A 24,440-nucleotide genomic window follows, 5' to 3' on the forward strand; every position below is an offset into this window, starting at 1 on the left:
GGTGAGTGTGTGGGGTGCTGGGTGGGAGTGAGGGGGAGGCTGGGTGGGAATGGGGGAGGGTGTGGGTGAGGGGGTGGGTGTGAGGGGGAGGTGATAAACTGAATCATCAGAGGCACAAAGATGATAGACTGGGTGAGGATAGAGGGAGGCAGGTAAATACTGACTCCAAAAAAGAGCCAGGGATGGATGACCATGGGCAGGTGGAGGGATGGAAGGATGGAGAGATGGAGGGCAGAGATGGATGGAGGGAGGGGAGGGGGCTGGCTGGATAGGGAGGCTGATTAATTGTCTCTGAGAGCGGGCGGCGGGGGAGGGGGGGTAAGAGGATGCAGTGTTGGGTGGATTTACAGACTGACACAGGTTGGAGAAAGCTGGAGCAGGTTGAGGGATGGTGTCCGGGTCCCGTTACAGAAGGAGTTCCCATGTTATACGGCTGGGACTGATTCCCGGTGTGGAAAAAAGCCAATTGGATAACAATCATTTCTAGTGGTCGAGCCAGTGAGAGGGAGAATAGTGATCTGAATTAATAATCAGTATAAAGCCACGGTTATATAATTCTGACAGTCAAAGGACGTGGTATTATGTGTAGAGGGTGTATTATAACATTGATGATTGCAATGTTATTTTAATGTGTTTAATCATCTGCTGCCTATCTCCTGTCATTACAATTCCGGGATTAAAGAGCCCAGTGGGCGAATCCAAACAATCTTCCACCTCAGCCAAGGTCACCAGGATTAGAACAGTTTTAATCATCTCTGCAACTCTCTGTCCTTTTCCTCTCGCCGCCTCTCTGCTCGATTCGGGACCATTTCCTCCATTTCCCCTCTAACGCCTGGGATGTCCTGAGTGAATGAGTCAAATTGTGCAACTTATCGCTTGTGGAGTTTGAGACCTTATAAACCCTGACAAGCATCTGCCTGCTTGGGTCGGACCCATGGCACCGTTTTGAAGGCGAGCAGGGACTTTGGCCTGCTGGCCAATATAATGAATCCCTCAATTAACATCATAGATCCAGGCTGTGGTGCCACCGTCTCATTGACGCTCGTGGGATCCGCCTGTGCGCAAATTGGCTGCCGTGTTTCCCCACATTGACAACGGTAAAATGGGCAACACAGTAGCACAGTGGTTAGCACTGTTGCTTTACAGCGCCAGGGTCCCGGGTTCGATTCCCGGCTTGGGTCACTGTCTGTGCGAAGTCTGCACGTTCTCCCCGTGTCTGCGTGTGTTTCCTCCGGGTGCTCCGGTTTTCTCCCACAAGCCCCGAAAGACGTGCTTGTTAGGTGAATTGGACATTCTGAATTCTCCCTCTGTGTACCCGAACAGGCGCCGAATGTGGCGACTAGGGGCTTTTCACAGTAACTTCATCGCAGTGTTAATGTAAGCCTCCTTGTGACAATAATAAAGATGACTATTATTACTTCATTGGCCATAACGCACATTGAGGCATCCCGTGTCTGTGAAAGACTTTATATAAATGCAAGTCTTTGATCTTGTATCTTGTTCATGGCAGGTTGAAACACTTTGGAGTGTTTTTAATCTCATTCAGCGCTGTTTAAATACCAGTTGTGATTTTTTAAAAAATCATTCTTTATGTCCTGCCTCTCTTTCGGGGTTGCAATGTGCAGCACGGTTTCAAAATGTTGGATTCCTCTTTGTTTTTTGAGTCCTCGACATAGTTGCATGAGTTCTGCACACCCTGAGTGGGTAACATGATCAGGTGAACGATGTTAACATTGATTTTACCTCGCCCCCCACCCCCCCTTCCTCTGCCTTTGCTGACAGGGTTCGGTGTAACGAAATCCTCGGCTTGAAGATCCCCGTGGACCCCGTCCTAACTGCGAACACAGTGTGCCTCACTCTCTCGAGCCTGACTCGTCGCCAGTTGGAAGTCTGCATGAGGAGCCCCGACGTGACAGCGTCTGCCATCCAGGGCATCCAGATCGCCATCCACGAATGCCAGCACCAGTTCCGGGATCACAGATGGAATTGCTCCAGTCTGGAGACCAAAAACAAGATCCCATATGACAGCGTGATCTTCAGCAGAGGTACACAAGTTTGCACAGTGTGTTTGTGTGTCTAGGCAGATTTCCACCCCCATTTTACTCTGCATTACGAGCTGGCCGAGAGTTTTAGCTTCTAAGAGGCACAGTGCCTCTCATTCCATTCTGTGAGTGCAGTAACCTCTCTGTGAGCATCACCTTTTGGGGTAGTTTCCTAATACAGGGTCATTCAATGACAGCTGCGATTGGTAGCGAGGGAGGGACCAGGCGATCTTTTGGCATGAGATCCGCCACTTTTGATCCAATCATCATCAGCTGTCCCATCCTCAGACAGACTTCGCTTTGTAACCCATTCAAAACGTGCTGTGATCAATTGATAAATCACTTTTAAACTTCTCGATCGCAAGATTGTTTTTCCTTTGCAGTCAGCTCATTATCAATTTCCCCATTGAAATGTAATAATTTTTATATACAAAGACTTGCAGAGGTAGCACAAGTGGATAGCACTGTGGCTTCACAGCGCCAGGGTCCCAGGTTCGATTCCCCGCTGGGTCACTGTCTGTGCGGAATCTGCACGTTCTCCCCGTGCCAGCGTGGGTTTCCTCCGGGTGCTCCGGTTTCCTCCCATAGTCCAAAGACGTGCAGGTTAGGTGGATTGACCATGCTGAATTGCCCTTAGTGACTAAAAAGGTTAGGAGGGGTTATTGGGTTACGGGGATAGGGTTGAAGTGAGGGCTTAAGTAGTTTGGTGCAAACCTGATGGGCCGAATGGCCTCCTTCTGCACTGTGTGTTCTATGTTCTATATAGCACCTTTAATGACCTCTCCAAGCTCCAAATCCCCTTTCAGCCAATGAAGTACATTCGAAGTGTAGTCATTGTTGTAATGCAGGTAATGCAGCAGCCAATTTGCACACAGCAAGATCCTACAAACACCAATAAGGTTAATCTGTTTCTGAGATGCGGATTAATGTTGACCAGGACGCCAGTGGATGACTTCTCTGCTTTTCAGAATAATGCCGTGGGATCATTTCCATCCACCAGGGAGGCAATTTAATATCTCGCCCAAAAGACCTCCCACCTCCAACGGCACAGCGCAGTCTGCACTCGAACTGTCAGACTAGGTTTTCAGCCTCAAGTTTCTGGAGCGATTGTGCCTTACAAAATGGTCAGCCAAACCACCAGCGGGTTTTCCAGAGATTCCCATTTTACCTCCCATACTGTTCCAGGGAGAACCAAATGCCAGTATGTGCCAACCTGTGCCAGTTTTCTGTGGCCCATAAGTAACTCAGCCAAAATTGTTGCCAAACTGATTTCACGCAGTTGGTATAGCTGCGAGACAATCTCAGGGGCGAAAACATTTTGAGCAGGATTTTCCGGTCACCTGCGAGGGATGTTTTCCGGCTGTGGCGGCATTGTCTGGTCTTGCCAATTTCTGCAGCACTTTGGCATGGCTCGCTCAGCCCGCCACCGGGGAGCCCGCCGGAGGGTGGTCACCTTCGACCACCCACCAGCGGAAAGGGACGGAATACCCAGCCTAGCGTCTCCCATTTCCCTTTGCTGAATCTTTACACCTCTCCCCATTTAAAGATACTCCTTCAACTCTTTGGTCAGCTCTACAAATATCGGGGGCGATTCTCCCGAATGGAGCCCAAGTGTTCGCGCCGTCGTGAACGCTGTCGCGTTTCATGACGGCGCGAAACGGGCACGGGGACGACCGATTCTGGCCCCACAGAGGGCCAGCACGGCGCTGGAGTGGTTCACGCCGCTCCAGCCTCCCTTCCGGGAGCCAAATGGGCGCCGCGCCAACCCATGCATGCGCAGTTGGGCCGCGCCAACCTGCGCATACATGGGAGACTTCTTACGTGCGCTGGCCCCGACTCAACATGGCGACAGTGCTCAGGGGCCGGCCGCGCAGGAAAGTAGGCCCGGGGGGGGGGGGAGAGGACGGCCCGCCGATCGGTGGGCCCCGATTGCGGGCCAGACCCCAACGGAAGCCCCCCCCCCGGGGACGAAGCCCCCTCCCCCCCCCCACAGGCTGCCCCCCGACCCTTCGCGCAGAGTTCCCGCCAGCAGCGACCAGGGGTGAACGGCGCCGGCGGGACTCTGTCGTATTCACACGGCCGCTCCAAATCCAGCGGCCCGAGGCTGGCGCCACATCAAGCGCGCCGGCGCAAATGCCGTCGATTCTCCGCACCTCGGAGAATCGCGCGCCGGCGTCGGGGAGTCGTGGCGCAGTTGCGCCGATTCTCCGGCCCGCGCGGGGCTCGGAGAATCGCCCCCATCATCTTTGGATTAGTAAATCTTTGCCTGCGTGTTTCTCCTGTGTTTCACCCAGGTACATTTTACATTGTCAGAGGCCCTTCATATAAAATTGAATTGCTTCTATCGTCCCCTGTGCAGCCCATACCTATAATTTTCTCACACAAGTTAATTATGAGAGATCCCCGTACAGTTTGCCTCAATAAAGCTGACTTGACACATATTCAGGTCATTGGAATAATTGCATCTGAATGAAATGGTGTTGGGTCAGCTATGGGTTGGCCTATATGAACGATACTGTGATGATCTCGAACTATAATTAAATCATGTAGCACTAAAGCAGGCCATTTGGCCCACCAAATCAGTGCTGGCTCTTTCAAGGAGCAGTCCCGTTGGTCCCAATCCCCAGCTCTTTTCTCATTTTACTGCAAGTGTTTCTCTGCCTAGCATCTATCCTATTCCCTTATGTTACAATTGAATCTGCCTCCAGCAACCTAACGGGCAGAATCCTAACCGTTGTTTGAGTAAAAAGCTTTTTTTCCTCGTGTTACTTCTGATTCTTTTGCCAGTCCCTTAAATCTGTGTTCTCTGGTCGCTTCAGCCACTGGGAACAGTGCCTATTTATTTGTTCTCCCTGTGCCCTTCATCAACTTAAAACACTGAGTGTGGCGACTAGGGGCTTTTCACACTAACTTCATTGCAGTGTTAATGTAAGCAGGGGCTGGTTTAGCACACTGGGCTAAATAGCTGGCTTTCAAGGCAGGCCAGCAGCACGGTTCAATTCCCGCACCAGCCTCCCCGAACAGGTGCCGGAATGTGGCGACTAGGGGCTTTTCACAGTAACTTCATTTGAAGCCTACTTGTGACAATAAGCCATTTTCATTTTCATTACTTGTGACAATAATAAAGATTGTTATTATTATTATTAGTAAAAATCCCCACTTAACCCTCTCTGCTCCAGGGTGGAGAACCCCAATTCTCCAGTCTCTCTGTGTAACCAAAGCCCTTGAAATCAAATCCAATAAGGCGGGAAAGTGGAGTTGAGGATTATCATATTCGATCAGGCAGGATATCATTGAATGGAAGAGCAGACTCGATGCGCCCAATGGCCTATACTTTTGCTCCCTCCTACCGCTTATGGTCTAATGATATTCTCCAAAGATGCCACAATAGCACAGCTGTGGCCAAACTAGTGTCATTCATAGGTTTGCCATAACTCCTAGGCTTTCGTACTCTCTGTTTCTGAAGCCCAGGATCCTATGCACTTTACCAATTGCTTTGTTAACCTGCCCTGCCACATTCAACAATTGTGCCCAAATACACCCCTCACCCTGAATATCTCTGTTTTCCATCCACTTCCTTAATCTCTCCTTCCCTGTAATAAACAATTGATATCACTCATTGGAATTTAAGAAGAGCGAGAGGGGACCTCATAGAAACTTACAAAAGGGTTAGACAGGATGGATTCAGAAAGAATGTTCCCGATGGTGGGGGAGTCCAGAACTCGGGGTCATAGTTTTGAGGATAAGGGGGTAAACCTTTTAGGACTGAGGTGAGGAGAAATGTCTTCACCCAGAGAGTGGTGAGTCTGTGGAATTCACTACCACAGAAAGTAGTTGACGCCAAAACGTTGTGTCATTTCAAGAAGGAATTTGGTATCTCTCTTGGAGTTGAAGGGATCAAGGGATATGGGGGGGGGGGGGGGGGGGGGGGCGCGGTGGGATCAGGGTATTGAACTTATGATCAGCCATGATCGTAATGAATGGCGGAGCAGGCTCGAAGGGCCGAATGGCCTCCTCCTGCTTCTATTTTTTATGTTTCTATGTTTCACAATTACTGTTCAGAGAGCTGTTCTGCAATGCTGACAGCATCATGCCAAAATGAAAAATAATATACAAGACTTTGCTATGATGAAATGCAATCAGCATTCTGGTCCTGTAATCAGCACTTTGAGTGACAATTCACACTGACACAAGTGCCCACTGAATCTTCCCAATCGAGGTGAGGTGTAATTGAAGAGTGCAATATAATGATTTCAAAAAGCCATTGAGAAGACTAATTGAGTGGTGCAGGAAAGTGCCATAGGAAGATTTACATTATATAGTCATACTATAAACATAAATGGCTTGTACTTAGAAAACACCTTTATCCAGTTCTTTTCACGACTCAAAACATCGCAACACGCTTTACAACCAATTCATTCATTTTAAAGTATGGTCATTGTTGTCGCGCTTTACACAAACAGCAATGAAACAAATAGCCAGTTAATCTGTTTGAGGTCTAAATTTGGGCCAGGATTCCAGGAGCACAGTGGTTAGCACTGCTGCCTCACAGCACCAGGGACCCGGGTTCAATTGCAGCCTCAGGTGACTGTCTGTGTGGTGTTTGTACGTTCTCCCCGTATCTGCGTGGGTTTCCTCCGGGTGCTCCGGATTCCTCCCACAGTTCAAATATGAGCAGGTTAGGTGGATTGGCCATGATGAATTGCCCCTTGCCCAAAGGCTAGGTGGGGGTACGGGGAGCAGGCGGGGAGGGGGTCTGGGTGGGGTGATCTTTCGGAGGGTCGGTGCAGACTCGATGGGCCAAATAGCCTCCTTCTGCACTGTCGAGATTGTCTGATTCACTCCCTGACATGGTATCTTTTGTGTCCACTTGTGAGGCAGACAGAGTCCTGGTTTAATGCCTCATCTGAACCGAAGACTCCCTCAGTGCCACAATGCGGTGTCAGCCAGGATATGGGAGCTCCCATCCTGGAGTGGAACTTGAACCCATATACAGAGTTGAGAGTCAGAGTGCTATCACTGAGCCAAGCTGACAATTAAAGCAAGCGTTGAGGAAATCTACTCTTAAGCTGCATACTGTTGTGCAGACAAGTTATGCCAAGACTTGAAAAAGTTCAGTTTTTGATCACAAGATCACATCATAGCAGACATATCAGCATTCACAATTTAATTAGGATTAAGGTCTGACAGCGATTTCAAAGACCTGGGAGCAGGGATGAGGGATTAGTTGATGTAGTGAGCTTGAATTCTGCTTATCTTGGAATGGCAATTTGCACTCCTTATCTCTCTCGCTCTCCTGTCTCCCTCTCTCTTTCTTCCCGCTCTCCACCTCTTCCTCTCCTCTTTCTCCCCTCTCTCCCTATCTCTCTCTCTCTCTCTCACTCTCGCACTCTCTATTCTCTCCCTGTCTGCCCCCTCTCACTCTCCTCTCCTCTCTCTCTTGAACCTCTCTCTCTCTATTCTCTCTCTACTCTCTCTCCCTCACTCCTCTCTCCTCTCTCTCTCCAACTCCTGTCTCTCCAAAAGAGAAAATGTAGGAAAATCTCAGCAGGTCTGGCAGCTTTGACAAAGCTGGACTCGAAACATTGGCTCTTTTCTCTCCCTACAGATGCTGCCAGACCTGCTGAGATTTTACAGCATTTTCCCTTTTGGTTTCAGATTCCAGCATCCGCAGTAATTTGCTTTTATCCAATATTCTCCCTCTCTTTCTCTCTCACACACACACACTCTTTCTCTCTTTCTCTCTCTCTCCTGTCACCAGGGGTGCCATGTGCATCCACTTCCCACTACAAGGGAGTGCACCACTAACCTGGCACAAATTGGCAATCCCAAGCAGCAAACACAGAGAGTTAGCTGCAATTTGGAAATGAGGCACTGTGTTGATGCTATTCTGGGTGGCCAGAGTTACGGTGCTTTACTGGGACGGAGCTTTGCTGTACAGTTTGTGAGTAAGGCTGGGCATCAGACCTGGAAACATGCTTTGTTTCTTGGATCCAATGCTCCTCACCCAAACGAGCATTAAATATTAATCAGAGAGTGTGCTTAATGAGATGGTAAGAGTGGCACTGGAGAACATCTGGCAGCACTACAATTCCACTTGTCCATGATGTGGTCAGCAAGCAAGCTTTATCATAACAGTGTCAAGGATAAGCGGAAGTCACTGAACAAGATCATTATAAAAGGTAATAACACGAGGCAGTGTCTTACCTCTGCTACTGGACTGTGAGACAGGTGTTGCAATCTGTGCTGGCTGAAGACCCAGCTTTTAGCAATCACCTTGTGATACCAGTTTAAAGTAAAATTACAAGTATAGGGGCAGCACAGCGGTTAGCACTGTGACTTCAGAGCACCAGGGTCCCAGGTTCGTTTCCGGCTTGGGTCACTGTCTGTGCGGAGTCTGCACGTTCTCCCTGTGTGTGCGTGGGTTTCCTCCGGGTGCTCCGGTTTCCTCCCACAGTCCAAAGATGTGCAGGTTAGGTGGATTGGCCATGATAAATTGGCCTTAGTGTCCAAAATTGCCCTTAGTGTTGGGTGGGGTTACTGGGTTATGGGGATAAGGTGGAGGTGTTGACCTTTGGTAGGGTGCTCTTTCCAAGAGCCAGTGCAGATTCGATGGGCCGAATGGCCTCCTTCTGCACTGTAAATTCTATGAAATACAGAATTAAAAATATGGAATATCTGCATATATATCTGCCACTGTATTTGTGTTATATGCAGGCAAGACTATCTAATATTACGGGCAACACGGTAGCATTGTGGATAGCACAATTGCTTCACAGCTCCAGGGTCCCAGGTTCAATTCCGGCTTGGGTCACTGTCTGTGCGGAGTCTGCACATCCTCCCTGTGTGTGCGTGGGTTTCCTCCGGGTGCTCCGGTTTCCTCCCACAGTCCAAAGATGTGTGGATTGGCCATGATAAATTGCCCTTAGTGTCCAAAATTGCCCTTAGCGTTGGGTGGGGTTACTGGGTTATGGGGATAGGGTGGTGGTGTTGACCTTGGGTAGGGTGCTCTTTCCAAGAGCAGGTGCAGACACAATGGGCCGAATGGCCTCCTTCTGCACTGTAAATTCTATGATAATCTATGATAATATAGATGCCTTCTTACTTTGTGCTAGATTCTAAGTCAAGTAAGACTGAATCAGTAGCTTGCTTTACATCTATAATAATAATAATCTTTATTGTCACAAGTAGGCTTACTGCCTGCACTGCACTGGCGTCACTGTGAAAAGCCCCTAAGTCGCCACATTCCGGCACCTGTTCGGGTACATTGAGGGAGAATTCCCAGAATTTCGAATTCACCCAACAAGCACGTCTTTCGGGACTTGTGGGAGGAAACCGGATCACCCGGAGGAAACCCACACAGACACGGGGAGAACGTGCAGATTCCTCACAGACAAAGACTCAAGCCGGGAATCGAACCCAGGACCCTGGAGCTGTGAAGCAACAGTGCTCACCACTGTGCTACTGTTCTCTCACCATTTTTATTGCCATTGAAGCCCCTTGGGATGTTTCATGACATTGACGGCAAGATATGACTACAAGTTGTTGTTGCGATGTTAACTGAGGGATAACACTAAGCCAGCACACCAGGCAGATCGCTCCTGCTTTGCTTTGAGTAGAGCCCTTGGGATCGTTAACGTCCAGGGCTTTGGTTTAACTTCTCATTTTAAAGGTGACATATCCGGCAGTGCAGCACTCCTTCTAAGCTGCACCAACCTATCTCAAGACTAAGGGTATCTCAAGGAGGGTATCAGGGTCGCAGGCGTGTACCGGTAGACAGGAAGGTGGGTTGAAGTGTGTCTACCTCAATGCAAGGAACATCCGGAATAAGGTAGATGATCTTGGAGTGTGGATTGGTACCTGGGACTACGATGTTGTGGGCATTACGGAGACATGGTTAGAACAGGGACAAGAATGGTTGTTGGAAGTTCCGGGGTACAGATGTTTCAGTCAGAGCAAGGAAGATGGTAAAAGAGGTGGAGGAGTCGCATTGTTAATCGAAGATAGTTTAACGGCTGCAGAAAGGCAGTTCGAGGGGGATCTACCAATTGAGGTAATATGGGCTGAAGTTAGAAATAGGAAAGGAGCGGTCACGTTGTTAGGAGTTTTCTATAGGCCCCCAAATAGTAAGAGATGTGGAGGAAGAAATTGCAAAACAGATTATGGATAGGTGTGGAGGTCACATGGTAGTTGTCATGGGTGACTTTAACTTTCCAAATATTGATTGGAACCTCTACAGGTCGAACAGTTCGGATGGGGCAGTTTTTGTACAGTGTGTGCAGGAGGGTTTCCTGACACAATATGTGGATAGGCCGACAAGAGGGGGGGCCACATTGGATTTGGTACTGGGTAATGAACCGGGCCAAGTGTTAGATTTGTTTGTGGGAGAGCACTTTGGAGATAGTGACCACAATTCGGTGTCTTTCACTATTGCAATGGAGAGTGATAGGTCCATACGGCAGGGCAAGGTTTATAATTGGGGGAGGGGTAATTATGATGTGATTAGGCAAGAATTAGGGAGCATAAGATGGGAACAGAAATTGTCTGGGAAAGGCACAAATGAAAAGTGGAGCTTGTTCAAGGAACAAATACTGCGTGTCCTTGATAGGCATGTCCCTGTCAGGCAGGGAGGAAATGGCCATGCGAGGGAACCATGGTTCACAAAAGAGGTTGAATGTCTTGTCAAGAGGAAAAGGAAGCATTTGTAAGGATGAGAAAACAAGGTTCAGTTGGGTCGCTTGAGGGTTACAAGGTAGCAAGGAATGAGCTAAAAAAAGGCTTAGGAGAGCTAGGAGGTGGCATGAGAAGTCCTTGGTGTGTCGGATCAAGGAAAACCCCAAGGCTTTTTACTCTTATGTGAGAAATAAAAGAATGACCAGGGTGTGGTTGGGGCCGGTCAAGGACAGTAGTGGGAACTTGTGCATGGAGTCAGAAGAGATAGGAGAGGCATTGAATGAATACTTTTCTTCAGTGTTCACCAAGGTGAGGGGCCATGTTTTTGAGGATGAGAGTGTGATACAGGCGGGTAGGCTGGAGGAGGTAGATGTTCTGAGGAAGGATGTATTAGCAATTTTGAAAAACCTTAGGGTCGACAAGTCCACTGGGCCAGATGGGATATACCCTAGGATTCTTTGGGAGGCAAGGGATGAGATTGCAGAGCCTTTGGCTTTGATCTTTGGGTCCTCATTGTCCACGGGGATAGTGCCAGAGGACTGGAGAGTGGCGAATGTTGTTCCTCTGTTCAAGAAAGGGAATCGGAATGACCCTGGTAATTATAGGCCGGTTAGTCTTACTTCGGTGGTCGGTAAGTTAATGGAAAAGGTCCTGAAGGATAGGATTTATGACCATTTGGAAAGGTGCAGCTTAATCCGGGATAGTCAACACAGATTCGTGAAGGGTAGGCCTTGCCTCACAAATTTGATTGAATTCTTTGAGGAGGTTACTAGGTCTGCGATGAAGGTAGAGCAGTTGATGTCGTATACATGGATTTTAGTAAGGCGTTTGATAAGGTTCCCCATGGTCGGCTCATGAAGAAAGTAGGTGTGGGATAGAGGGAAACTTGGCCAATTGGATAAGTAACTGGCTATCGCATAGAAGACAGAGAGTGGTGGTGGATGGAAAATTTTCAGGCTGGAGACCAGTTACCAGCGGTGTACCACAGAGATCAGTGCTGGGTCCTCTGCAGTTTTTATCAATGACTTGGAGGAGGGGGCTGATGAGAGGGTCAGTAAATTTGCTGATGACAGCAAGATTGGTGGAGTAGTGGATGAGGTGGAGGGCTGTTGTAGGCTGCAAAGAGACATTGATAGGATGCAGAGCTGGGCCGAAAAATGGCAGATGGAGTTTAACCCTGATAAGTGCGAGGTGATTCATTTTGGTAGGAAAAATTTGAATGGGGATTACAGGGTCAACAGCAGGGTTATGAGGAATGTGAAGGAACAGAGAGATCTTGAGGTTCATGTCCATAGATCTCTGAAGGTTGCCACTCAAGTGGACAGAGCCGTGAAGAAGGCTTATAGTGTGTTAGCGTTTATTAACAGGGGGCTTGAGTTTAAGAGCCGTGGGGTTATGCTACAACTGTGCATGACCCTGGTGAGACCACATTTGTTGTATTGTGTACAGTTCTGGTCACCTCACTATAGGAAACATGTGGAAGCATTGGAAAGGGTGCAAAGGAGATTTGCCAGGATGCTGCCTGGTTTGGAGGATAGGTCTTATGAGGAAAGGTTGATGGAGCTCAGGCTTTTCTTTTTGGATTGGAGGAGAATGAGAGACAACTTAATAGAGGTTTATAAGATGATGAGGGGGATAGATAGAGTGGACGTTCAGAGACTATTTCCTCGGTGGATGTAGCTGTTACAAGGGGGCATAACTATAAGTTTCAGGGTGGGAGATATAGGAGGGATGTCCGAGGTAGGTTCTTTGCTCAGAGAGTGGTTAGGGTGTGGAATGGACTGCCTGCTGTGATAGTGAAGTCAGACACTTTAGAAACTTTCAAGTGGTTATTGGATAGGCACATGGAGCACACCAGAATGACCAGGATAGCTTGATCTTGGTTTCGAACAAGGCTCGGCACAACATCGAGGGCCGAAGGGCCTGTTCTGTGCTGTGCTGTTCTATGTTCTATGTTCTATGTTCTATTTTCTATGTTCTAAGACTTCTGCTGTGGGACTTGAATCCACAATCTATTTATACTCTAACCACCACCTCCCCAATTCGCGATATGTAGTTCTGCAATATCTAATGCTCCTGTGTAATGCCTTCTATCCAGAACTATCCAACATTTTCTGGGTCCATTCACATGAGCTGGGTGTTGCTAGTTAGATCAGCATCTATTGTCTGTCCCCAATTGCCCTTGAGAAGGTGCTGGTGAACCTCTGCGGTCCGTGTGGTGAAGGTAAACATACAGTCCTGCGAGGGAGGGAGTTCCTGGATTTTGACCCAGTGACAGTGAAGGAACGGCCGATATATTTCCCAGTCGGGATGATGTGTGGCTTGGAGGTGAACGTGCAGGTGGTGGTGTTCCCATGTATCTGCTGCCCTTGTCCCTTCTAGGTTTGGTAGGTTCTGTCGAAGGAGCCTCAGTGAATTGCTGCAGTGCATCTTGTAGGGGGCACACACGACAGCCGCTGTGTGTAGCAGTGGACGGAGTGAATGCTTCAGGCAGTGGATGGGGTGCCAATCAAGCGGGCTGCTGTGTACTTGGTGGTGTTGAGCTCCTTGGATGGTGTTGGAGCTGCACCCTTCCAGGCAAGTGGGGAGTAATCCATTACACTTGTGTCTGATACACATGCATACAAGCAAAGCGGGATTCTCCCGAATCCTCGCGATGGCCCAACGCCGGTGTAAAATCCTCTGCACTTCCGGGGCTAGGCCGGCGGCGGAGGGTTTGCCGCGAGTTAGTGCATGTGCATGGTTGGTGCCACACCACCCGGCGGCAAAGGGTCGTCGCGGGTTAACGCATGTGCAGAAACGCCAGCGTGGTTCCACGCATGTGCAGACCGGCGGGTGTATTCTAGCGCATGCGCAGGGGGTTGTCTCCTCCACACCGGCCATGGCGGAGCCCTACAGGGGACGGCGCGGAAGGAAGGATTGCCCCCACGGCACAGGCCCGCCCGCAGATCGGTGGGCCACCGTGGCCCCCCCCCCGGGATCGGACCCCCCCCCCCCCCCCCCCCCCGTGGACCGCACCAGCCGGCCTACCAGCCAGGTCCCGCCGTATGGGACCATGTCCAATCTACGCCGGCGGGACTGGCCAGAAACCGACGGCCGCTCGGCTCATCGGAGTTGCCGGGAGGGCCGCTACCAACGGCCCCCGACCGGTGTGGCATGATCCCCGCCCGAAAACCAGCGCCGGAGAATACGGCAGCCGGCGTCGGAGCAGCGTGGCGGGATTCATGCCGCCCCCCCCCCCCCCAACGGGGATTCTCCGGTGTTTGGGATTGCTCTGATTGGACTGTTTGTTGTATCAATTGTGGTGACAACCTTTTGCACATCTTTGCTTAATTTTGAAAGTACTTTTCAGTCTCCTGCCGGCAAATTATTTACAATCATTACACAATTCCTCGAAAGGAAACCAACAGCTAGTTGCATTTATATAGCCCCTTTAATGGTGTGAACCAAATCACTTCACATGTTCTTTGCTTTTTGAACCAAGGCAGATAAGGAGCTTTTCGAACAGGTGAACATAAACCTGGTCAAAGAGGGACGTTTTCAGGAGGCTTTTAGAGGAGAGAGAGAGTTAAACACATGAAGAGGAGTGGGGATGTAGTTGAGGGCCAGCGACGTGGCTGTAATTAGTGGAGTGATGAGAGTGAGGGGTGCACAAGAGGCACAATCCATGCATGTGCCCAAATTTATCCCTGGTGTATAGAGAATGGTGCAAAGGAGACAGTGGCGCTCGCTGCCATCAACCAGCATTACTTGATGTGAAGTCTCATGCTGTAATGTACCTGCACTGCAATTTTCCCAGTTAGGTCCAACTGGAACAGCCAATATAAACATGCTCTGTACTTTAATTTCACTGCAGGCTAAACATTGGGTTTGGCATCTTTGTCCAGATGCAATCCTTTCTTCCTATATTTCTAAAATTTGCCATCTAGCTTTTGCCTGTGTACGCTGCTCCTTCCTCTGTCCTAACACTTAGTTCTCACTCTCTTGATTCCTTTCTCTCTCTCCCCCTCTCCCTTTGTGTATGTATCAGATGCACACAAGTATGGTAAAGTAGGTGACACTGTTTCAACTGCATGCTGCATCCATTTGGCACTTAGCGATTCCTCTTTGCTGCACATGTTCCCTGTTCTTCTTAACCAGAAGTGACAGATTCCTTAAATGTTTCATTCATCTTCCCACTTTCTGCTGTTGTCAGTGCATCCGTGCGTGCGTGCCTGTTTGAATTATTTGTTAGTCTGCGTTCTCACCTCCTCCTACATTTTCACCCCCTCAGCACAACCCCCCTAACCCCCACGCCCACAAACCCAGTGCCTGGGACATTAACACATTGGGAGGGGAGGAATAGGATGGTGCGAGATAAAACAACACAGGGGAAGTGAGCAGAACCTGTTTCCACTGACAGTAAAGTTGGTAAATAAAATAGTAATCTTTATTAGTGTCGCAAGTAGGCTTACATTAACACGTTAATTGCCACACTCTGGCGCCTGTTGGTGTACACAGAGGGAGAATTCAGAATGTCCAATTCACCTAACAAGCACGTCTTTCGGGGACTTGTGGGAGGAAACCGGAGCGCCCGGAGGGAACCCACGCAGACACGGGGAGAACGTGCAGACTCCGCACAGACAATCACCCAAGCCGAGAATCAAACCTGGAACCCTGGCGCTGTGAAGCAACAGTGCTAACCACTGTACTACCGTGGTGACACAGAGGACAAAGATTTAGGACCATTGGCAAAACTCTGGGGTGAGGATGGGGGTGGCGGGGCAGGGGGTGGGGTGGGGCGAGGGGGGTGGGGCGAGGGGGGTGGGGGGTGCTCTTAAAGCAGCAACACTTGTTACAGTCTGGAGTGCCCTGCCAGGAAGTGTGGTGGAAACAGATTCTGTTGCGACTTTCACAGCAGAATGAGGAGGTGCACTGGAAAAGGAAATATTTGAAGAGTTATGGGGAAAGGAAAGGGGAGTGGAATTAATTGGACAGCACGAAGATCTAGCAGAGACTAGATGGGCTGAATGGACTCCTTCTGTACTGAATGATTCTGTGGCATCTATATAGCATGCAGGAAAAAAAGCCTTGCATGCTTCGCACGGTCGCAATCAGCTAATTATTAACACCCAGGCAAATGAGGAGATATTAGGTCAAATGATTGAAAGTTTGATGAAATAAGGTCTTAATGGGGGAGAGAGAGGCGGAGATACCCATCACCATCTGATTCAATCTCCCTTGCTCGAATGTGTAAAATGCACACATCCAGTGACTAAACTCCATCCTAATTCTCCTGATCGAAATCAGAAATATTTCCATAAGACCATAAGACATAGGAGCGGAAGTAAGGCCATTCGGCCCATCGAGTCCACTCCACCATTCAATCATGGCTGATTTCAACTCCATTTGCCCGCTCTGTTTAGCACAGGGCTAAATCGCTGACTTTGAAAGAAGACCAAGGCAGGCCAGCAGCATGGTTCGATTCCCGTACCAGCCTCCCCGAACAGGCGCCGGAATGTGGCGACTAGGGGCTTTTCGCAGGAATGTGGCGACTAGGGGCTTTTCACAGTAACTTCATTTGAAGCCTACTTGTGACAATAAGCGATTTTCATTTCATTTCATTTCATTTCTCTCTCCATAGCCCTTAATTCCTCGAGAAATCAAGAATTTATCAACTTCTGTCTTAAAGACACTCAACGTCCCGGCCTCCACCGCCCTCTGTGGCAATGAATTCCACAGACCCACCACTCTCTGGCTGAAGACATTTCTCCTCATCTCTGTTCTAAAGTGACTCCCTTTTATTCTAAGGCTGTGCCCCCGGGTCCTAGTCTCCCCTGCTAATGGAAACAACTTCCCTACGTCCACCCTATCTAAGCCATTCATTATCTTGTAAGTTTCTATTAGATCTCCCCTCAACCTCCTAAACTCCAATGAATATAATCCCAGGATCCTCAGACGTTCATCGTATGTTAGGCCTACCATTCCTGGGATCATCCGTGTGAATCTCCGCTGGACCCGCTCCAGTGCCAGTATGTCCTTCCTGAGGTGTGGGGCCCAAAATTGCTCACAGTATTCTAAATGGGGCCTAACTAGTGCTTTATAAAGCTTCAGAAGTACATCCCTGCTTTTATATTCCAAGCAAAGATTTCCAGCAAAATTCTGATTGCGAAGCTATTTTGTTTCCAAAAGGGGGAATCACGCAGCGTCGGGTTTATTTATTACATTTCCCCTGGCATTGAAGTTGAGCTGGGCAAGTTCCCATTCGCAGCAGTGGTTATTTGGAGTGTTTCCAACTGCTGGCGGACACCAGAGGTTCGCTGCTGAATTATTATCTCCAAATAATAGTGCCAGGGCTTGTCAGGGCAGGTAGCACTAGGACCCAGCGGGTGCGGTTGAGATCCGCTCGGGGCTCCAAGGAGCTGCTCCTGTCAGCTGTGAGCTGACGATTCACCTCGCTGCAGTCAGGGACAGAACAAAAAGCTGCATTTATTAGCGCCTGTAACATTCAAAGCAGCTACACCACAGTGATTATTAGGTAAAGGTTAACACCTAGCAACATAAAGAGATGGCAGGGCAGATGATCAAAAGCTTGGTAGGTTTCCAGGAGTCCTGGAACCATAGAATCCCTACAGTGCAGGAGGAGGCCATTCTCCCCATCGAGCCTGTACTGACCCTCTGAAGGAGCACCCTACCCAGGCCCACTTGCCTGCCCCTCCTCACCTAACCCACCCACACATCCCTGGACACGAAGGGGCAATTTATCATGGCCAATCCTCCTAACCTGCACATCTTCGGACTGTGGGAGGAAACCGGAGCACCCGGAGGAAACCCACGCAGACATGGGGAGAACGTGCAGACTCCACACAGACAGTGACCCAAGGCCGGAATAGAACTCGGGTCCCTGGCGCTGTGAGGCAGCAGTGCTAGCCACTGTGCCACCGTGCCGTCCCTGATACATCCTCCGTCCCACCAGCTGGCCAATGGGGTTTCCCGATGCGGGCACCCCCACGCCGTTGGACATCCATGGGCGTGAGTGCGCTGCCGACGGAACGGAGGGTCCCACCGATGGCGAATGCAGCACGGGAGATCCCAATACTTGAGCACAATAAATAAGGTTAAAGCATTTCTAACCATTTTCAACCAAAAATGATCCATCTCAGTCTCCTCTGGAGGTCCCCAGCATCACAATGCCTTCAGCCAATACAATTCACTCCACGTGATATCAAGGAACAGCTAAAGGCACTGGCTACTGCAAAGGCTATGGGTTCTGATAATACATCAACAATACTGAAGACTTGTGCTCCAGAACTTGCCGCAGTCCTAGCCGAGCTGTTCCAGTACGGCTACAATACTGGCATCTACTCGGCAAAGCGGAAAATTGCCCAGCTGTGTCCTGTACACAAGAAACAGGACAAATCCAACCCAGCCAATTACCGCTGGGTATCAGCCTACTCTCCGTCATCAGCAAAGTGATGGAAGGGGTCATCAAGCGGCACTTACTCAGCAATGACCTGCTCAGGACCACCTGGCTCCTTACTGTAAGCAACATTGCCCCAAAATAGCCGCATGCACAAATAGCCATCTATCAATTTTTATTCACGCATTTATGTTGATGTGGTAATCTCTATCAGAAAACAACTTTCCATTTCTCGTTAATTATCGACATAAGCCTTTCACTTTGTACACAAGTTTCTATCTGTGTCCAGCTTCCTGGATGGGTCTATATATTTTAGTCCTTATATATTTCCATGTTGGCACCAATCTCTGCCTTTTATTTCTATTGTTCCACCGACCTTTATGTGTCTTTCTTTCGATGTAATGCGTGGGCCTGTGTCTATCTGCCTCTCTATTTGTTCTCTTCTCCCTAACTTTAATTTTCAACTTTCTGGTTCAATGTGAATGTAGCTGTATAAGATCGAATAAATAAAATATGCGACTGCCAGAAATCTAAATTTAACGGCAGAGTGCTGAGCAGGTATCAGATTCACGAGCGTCTGGGAAAACCTGAGTCATATTATCGTGTTAGATGTACACCCGTTACCATCAGTGGAACAGTAGAACTATGGGTCTGTGCAGGCGAACAGTACGGTACCGGACAGGCCCACTCAGCCCATCCACTCAGTGCTAGCCCCTTACTGGAGCGATCCAAAACAAACCCCACCGCCCCATGCTTTCCCTGTAGCCCTGAAGCTCCTTCGCCTTCAGTTACTTGCATTTAAGGAAATGTCTTCCTCATAAGGACGCAGGAACATAGGAGCAGGGGTAGGCCATTCAGCCCTTCGAGCCTGCTCCGCCATTCAATAAGATGGCAGCTAATCTGATTGAGTCCCAACTCCGTTTGCCATCTGCCCACTCCACCACCCTTGGATTTGTTTATTGTCACGTGTACCAAGGTACAGTGGAAAGTATTTTTCTGCGAGCAGCTCAAACAGATCATTCAGTGCATGAAAATAAAACAAAATAAAAAGAAAATACATAATAGGGCAACAACAGGTCCACAATGTAAATACATAGATACCGGCATCGGGTGAAGCATACAGGGTGTAGTGTTAATGAGGTCAGTCCATAAGAGGGTCGTTTAGGAGTCTGGTGACAGTGGAGAAGAAGCTGTTTTTGAGTCTGTTCGTGCGTGTTCCCAGACTTCTGTATCTCCTGCCCGATGGAAGAAGTTGGAAGAGTGAGTAAGCCGGGTGGGAGGGGTCTTTGATTATGCTGCCCGCTTTCCCCAGGCAGCAGGAGGTGTAGGTGGAGTCAATGGATGGGAGGCAGGTTTGTGTGATGGACTGGGCAGTGTTCACGACTCTCTGAGGTTCCTTGCGGTCTTTGGCCGAGCAGTTGCCAGACCAGGCTGTGATGCAGCCAGATAGGGGGCTTGCTTTTCCCCGTCCCCCCACCCTTTGACACCCTTGTCTATCACAAATTCTGTCTATCACTGCCTTGAATTGTAGCCTCAATTCTGTATTCCTGCTCCCACCCCCCCACATAGCCCTTTAATCCCATGTCTATCTGTCTAACTCTATCTTGAACAAGTCTCCACTCCTGACCGTGGAAAAGGATCCCATAGACTAACGGCCCACTGAGAGAAAAATAAATTCTTCTGATCCCAATCTTAAATGGTAGACGCTCACATCACCATTGTAGGTGCTCCTCTCAAGTCCTTCAACTCAACACAAGAAGCTTATTGAAGTGCAGGCATTTTCGAAATGTGAATTTACAGTATTATGACAGCCTATTCCGTTCAAATGGTCCCTGTCATGTTTTATGCTCCACTTGAACTATCTCCAGCCCATCTTTGTCGCACCCTGTCAGCTCTTTCTATTCTTTTCTGCCTTAAATCCATCAAGAATCAGAGGTGAGGAGAATTTTTTCTTGGATGGTCACGAGCCTCTGGAACTCTCTTCCTGAAAAGACGGTGGAAGCGGAGGGATGGATTCTCCAGTCGGCAACGCCAAAATCGCGTTCGCCGACCGGCCAGAGAATCCGAGTTCCTGCCCAAATCGGGGGGCGGCGCGGCTTTCGCGATGCTCCGCCCCCTCCAAAGCAGCGTACTCTCCGAGTACGCCGCACCACGTACCGAGGGCCTCAGGACGTTGCCTGAGGAGGGGCCCCCCCCGATGCTCCGCCCCCGACCGGGGGAGTTCCCGAAGGCGTGGGACACGTGTGGTCTCACCCGTCGGGAACCCGGGGTGGCGGCTACGGGCTCAGTCCAGCGCCGCCACAGTCACGGGAGGGCCGATCCGCTTGCAGGGGGGGACATTATTCGGGTAGGGGGCACTGTGGGGAGGGGAGGTGGTCCGGGAACGTGGGCCGGCCGAAGGCGGGGGGGGGGGGGGGGGGGACTTTTCACGGGCCGTGTCCACGAGCGGCCGGCGCCATGTAGCGCGGCCCGGCCATTGCTGGCCGCCGCCGTGCGCATGTGCGACCACGGACCCAGCAATTCTCCGGGCCATGTCGGCAGCCAGAGCCGGGTGCTCTACGCTGCCAACCTGCGAGCCCCCAGCAAAACGGGGAATCGATGGCCCTTTTACACCATTCGTGTTCTGCCGTAACCGTTCCCACGCCGGCCTGGGGACATAGCCCCAGAATCGGAGAATCCAGCCCAGTATCGTTGAACATTATTCACGCAGGTTGGTTCTTGTTGAGCAAGGTTGGGGGTGGGGGGGTGAAAGGTTATCGGAGGTAGGTGCGAATTTGGGATGGAGGTTACAATTATGACCTTATTGAAAGGTAAGAGCAGGCTAGAGGGGCCGAGTGGCCCACTCGTGCTCCTAATTCATCTGTTTGTCTGTTCGCCTCGGGTCAGTTACTGTGCACTGAGACTAACCCGCCATGATTTGGATGATTGCAAATTTGGTGCAATGAGGCACTGCTTTAATGGTCGGGGCAGGGACACTATCAACTTGGAGGAGAAGGTAGGAGAGGTGAAAGGGCATGAGACCAGGATGTGCAAAGTGCGATTCAGACTATTTGATCGCTTGGAGGGTGAGCACGATCTGGTTGGGCCGGATGGCCATTTTCCTTAATGTTGCCGGCACGCATTCTTCCTGGGAATGTTCAGTTTGCATACCACACAAGCAGTTGCCTTAATGATTGTTTTCTTTCAGGAAGGAGACGAGGTGAAAGCCCAAAGCCCATTATGCTGAACACCACTAAGATTCATTAAGAAAATGAGGCGGTGAGAAACGATAATTATAAGGAGAGGCATGGGAACTAGTGTGACTGCAGCAGAGAGCAGATTTCATAGTGGGTTTTCAAATAATGACGGGTTTTTATAAGGTGAATAGGAAAAGACTTTATCCTCCGCTTGAGGAGACAGTGATGGGGGGTCATCAATGTAACAATGCCATGAGGCGAAGAAAATGACATAATGTTTGCAGAACAGGGACAGGCCATTTGGCCCATCTAATGTGTGCTGCTGTTTATGCTCTCCCTGAACCAACTTTCATCTCCCTTCCCTAACTCTTATCTGCATATTCCTTTCTCCCTCTTGTTCTTACCTAGCTTCCCCTTATCTGTATCTGTGTGCTTCACGCAGCTTGTGACACTCGTTGTGGTAGGGCCGTCCACTTTTTTGGTATACCAATGGCTATGACTTGCCTGGATGAGTGCAGCTCCATCAACACTTAAGAAGCTCAACACCATCCAGGACAAAGCAGCTGGTTTGATTGGCACCAATATCCATGCCCTCCAGCACTGAAGCACAGTGGCAGCTGCGTGTACCATCTACAAGATGCACTGCAGCAACTCACCAAGGCTCCTTCGATAGCACCTTGCTTCTTCTCAGTCAATGGTCAGCGAGGCCAAATGTAGTTCAATGGCAATAAATATGACACAGTTTAGCTATTGCCCCTGACATAAGAGCAGAAAATACTTCTTGTTTATTGTTATATTAGCATGGTAGCACAGTGGTTAGCACTGTGGCTTCACAGCGCCAGGGTCCCAGGTTCGATTTCCGGTTTGGGTCACTGCTGTCTGTGAGGAGTCTGCACGTTCACCCTGTGTCTGCGTGGGTTTCCTCCGGGTGCTCGGGTTTCCTCCCACAAGCCCCGAATGATGCGCTTGTTAGATGAATTAGATATTCTGAATTCTCCCTCCGTGTACCCAAACAGGCGCCGGAGTGTGGCGACTAGGGGCTTTTCACAGTAACTTCATTGCAGTGTTAATGGAATCCTATCTGCGGCAATAATAAAGATTAGTATTATTACGTATCAGTACAGAGCTTGGAACTAATTAGCTTACGAATTGTTATGTGTAAGTGTTCCGGGAGGTCACATTTCACAACTGGCACAAGAGACTCATATTCGCAAGAGAACCAGGTCAAGCCAGTTCTTCGTTTGTACAGGGCAGCATGGCAAAACTGAAACATATAAATAGCATTTGGCGCGGGGGCGGAGAATCGAAGTTCCCGACCGAATTGGGCCCGACGCCGCTCCGGCGATTCTCCGTGCCCTGAAGAATCGCACGTCCGTGAATTACGCCGCGCGGCTGGGGGGCCATTGCCAGAGGCCCTCCCAGCGATGCTCCGCTCCCGACCGGCCGAGTTCCCGGCGGTGTGGAACTTTCATGGTGATGGCCGGCCGGGACTCTTGCGTGGCGGCTGCGGACTCAGTCCGTGGCCGCCCTGGTGGGAGGCGAGGGGATCGAGCTCCTGGGGAGAGGCCTTATGGGCGGCTGGGGCAGCGGTCGGGCCGTTCCGATGCAGCGGCGCGCGGCTGATCGGGGGGGGGCCTAGATTGGTTGTGTCGGTCCGCGGTCCGAGTCTGCCATGGCACTCGGCGCGGCCGCTGGAGGCCGCTACCGGGCGCATGCGCGGACTCAGAACCGGAGGTGCCAAAGCTGCGTAAAGCTCCCTGGGTCCCTGCTATGTAAGTGGATCGCCTTTTATTTTTTGCAGGCTTGGGGACCCAGGCGTGGGGACATAGCTCCATCTTGGGAGAATCCAGCCCCACAAGCTTAAAAATGACTGAAATCAGGGCCAGGATTCTCCGAGTTCCCCACCCCACCACTGCCAGCGAGAACGGAGAGTTTGGCACTGAACCAAAATTCCATTCCCTGCAGCAGGATGGGAGAATCCCTCCGGCGGGAACGGACGGAGGATTCCTGGCCAGGGATCCACAAGGCAAAAGGAGCGCAGAGCCGTGCTCAGCAGGTCGGGCAGCATCCAGGAGGAGTGAGAAAACAGAGTTAGTGAGAGAAACACAGTTACCATTTCGGTTTGAAGACCTTTACTCTGTGTCCCATGACTCGGCCCCACGCCGGGTGCAGTAAATACACCGCAAGACATTTTCCTCACATTGTTGCCAGGGGAAAAAGCCATAGCGATGCATTTCAATGAAGCCGACAGCAGAGAATTGGACGCTTGTAAGTAAAATTTAGGAGAATCGTCAGATCCCTTTTATGGTTTGAAGGATTTGCCAAAAAGAAGTCCTTTGTGTATTATTGGGTAACCTAGACATGCCTCAAAGTGGGTTCCAAAGAAGAGTCACATTCAACTCGAAGCGTTAACTCTGTTCCTCTCTCCACAGACACCGCCAGACCGGCTGAGCCTTTCCGGCACTTTCTGTTTTTATTTCCCAACGGCAGCATGCACAAACATAAAATGGCGGAGCGGGCTTGAGGGACCGAATGGCCTCCTCCTGCTCCTATTTTGTCTATGTTTCTGTGCTTTCTATGCACAGTATTGTGCTTTTATTTCAACGCTTCAAATTGCTCTTCTTGCAACAGATGCAACTGAAGTGCAATGTGCAATATTTTTAAAGAATAGGCTCGCAGCCCACAAAGCCACCAACGTAGCGGCGTCGCCGTGTCCGGCTTGGTGTCGGGATGAGGTCGTCGCTCAATACGATCGCAGGACAAGATCCAGGTCTACATATTTAAATGACTCTAACGGCATATTTAAATATCTGTTCGCCGGATTCACCTGGTGTCCGGGCTGTGCCTGGGAGACCTCGCCAGGACGGCGTTTATGGGTGGCACAGTAGTTAGCGCTGCTGCTTCACAGCGCCAGGGTTCCATGGGTCACTGTCTGTGCGGAGTCTGCACATTCTCCCCGTGTCTGCGTGGGTTTCTTCCGGGTGCTCCAGATTCCTCCCACAAGTCCCGAAAGACGTACTGAATGTGGCGACTAGGGACAATGAAAACTGAGGATGCTGAAGAGGCCAAAGTCGGAGGGATGGAGAGATAGGGGAGAGTTTCGGGTCAGAGGAAGTTACAGAGATCAGAAATAGTGAAGTCACGGAGGGA

At 50.0% G+C, this 24,440-nt stretch overlaps 1 protein-coding gene across 2 annotated transcripts in view; it reads left to right on the forward strand.

Annotated features, from left to right (window-relative positions):
- Nucleotides 1-24,440, forward strand: part of LOC140386792 (protein Wnt-10a-like) — a 63,063-nt gene that overhangs the window by 4,955 nt on the left and 33,668 nt on the right. For both annotated transcript variants that reach the window (XM_072469499.1, XM_072469506.1), the window contains exon 2: nt 1,783-2,045. In XM_072469499.1, the coding sequence (XP_072325600.1) occupies nt 1,783-2,045 (263 nt within the window). The remainder of the gene's footprint in view (nt 1-1,782; nt 2,046-24,440) is intronic.

The sequence above is a fragment of the Scyliorhinus torazame genome, chromosome 2 (assembly GCF_047496885.1).
Source record: "Scyliorhinus torazame isolate Kashiwa2021f chromosome 2, sScyTor2.1, whole genome shotgun sequence".
Lineage (NCBI taxonomy): Eukaryota > Metazoa > Chordata > Chondrichthyes > Carcharhiniformes > Scyliorhinidae > Scyliorhinus > Scyliorhinus torazame.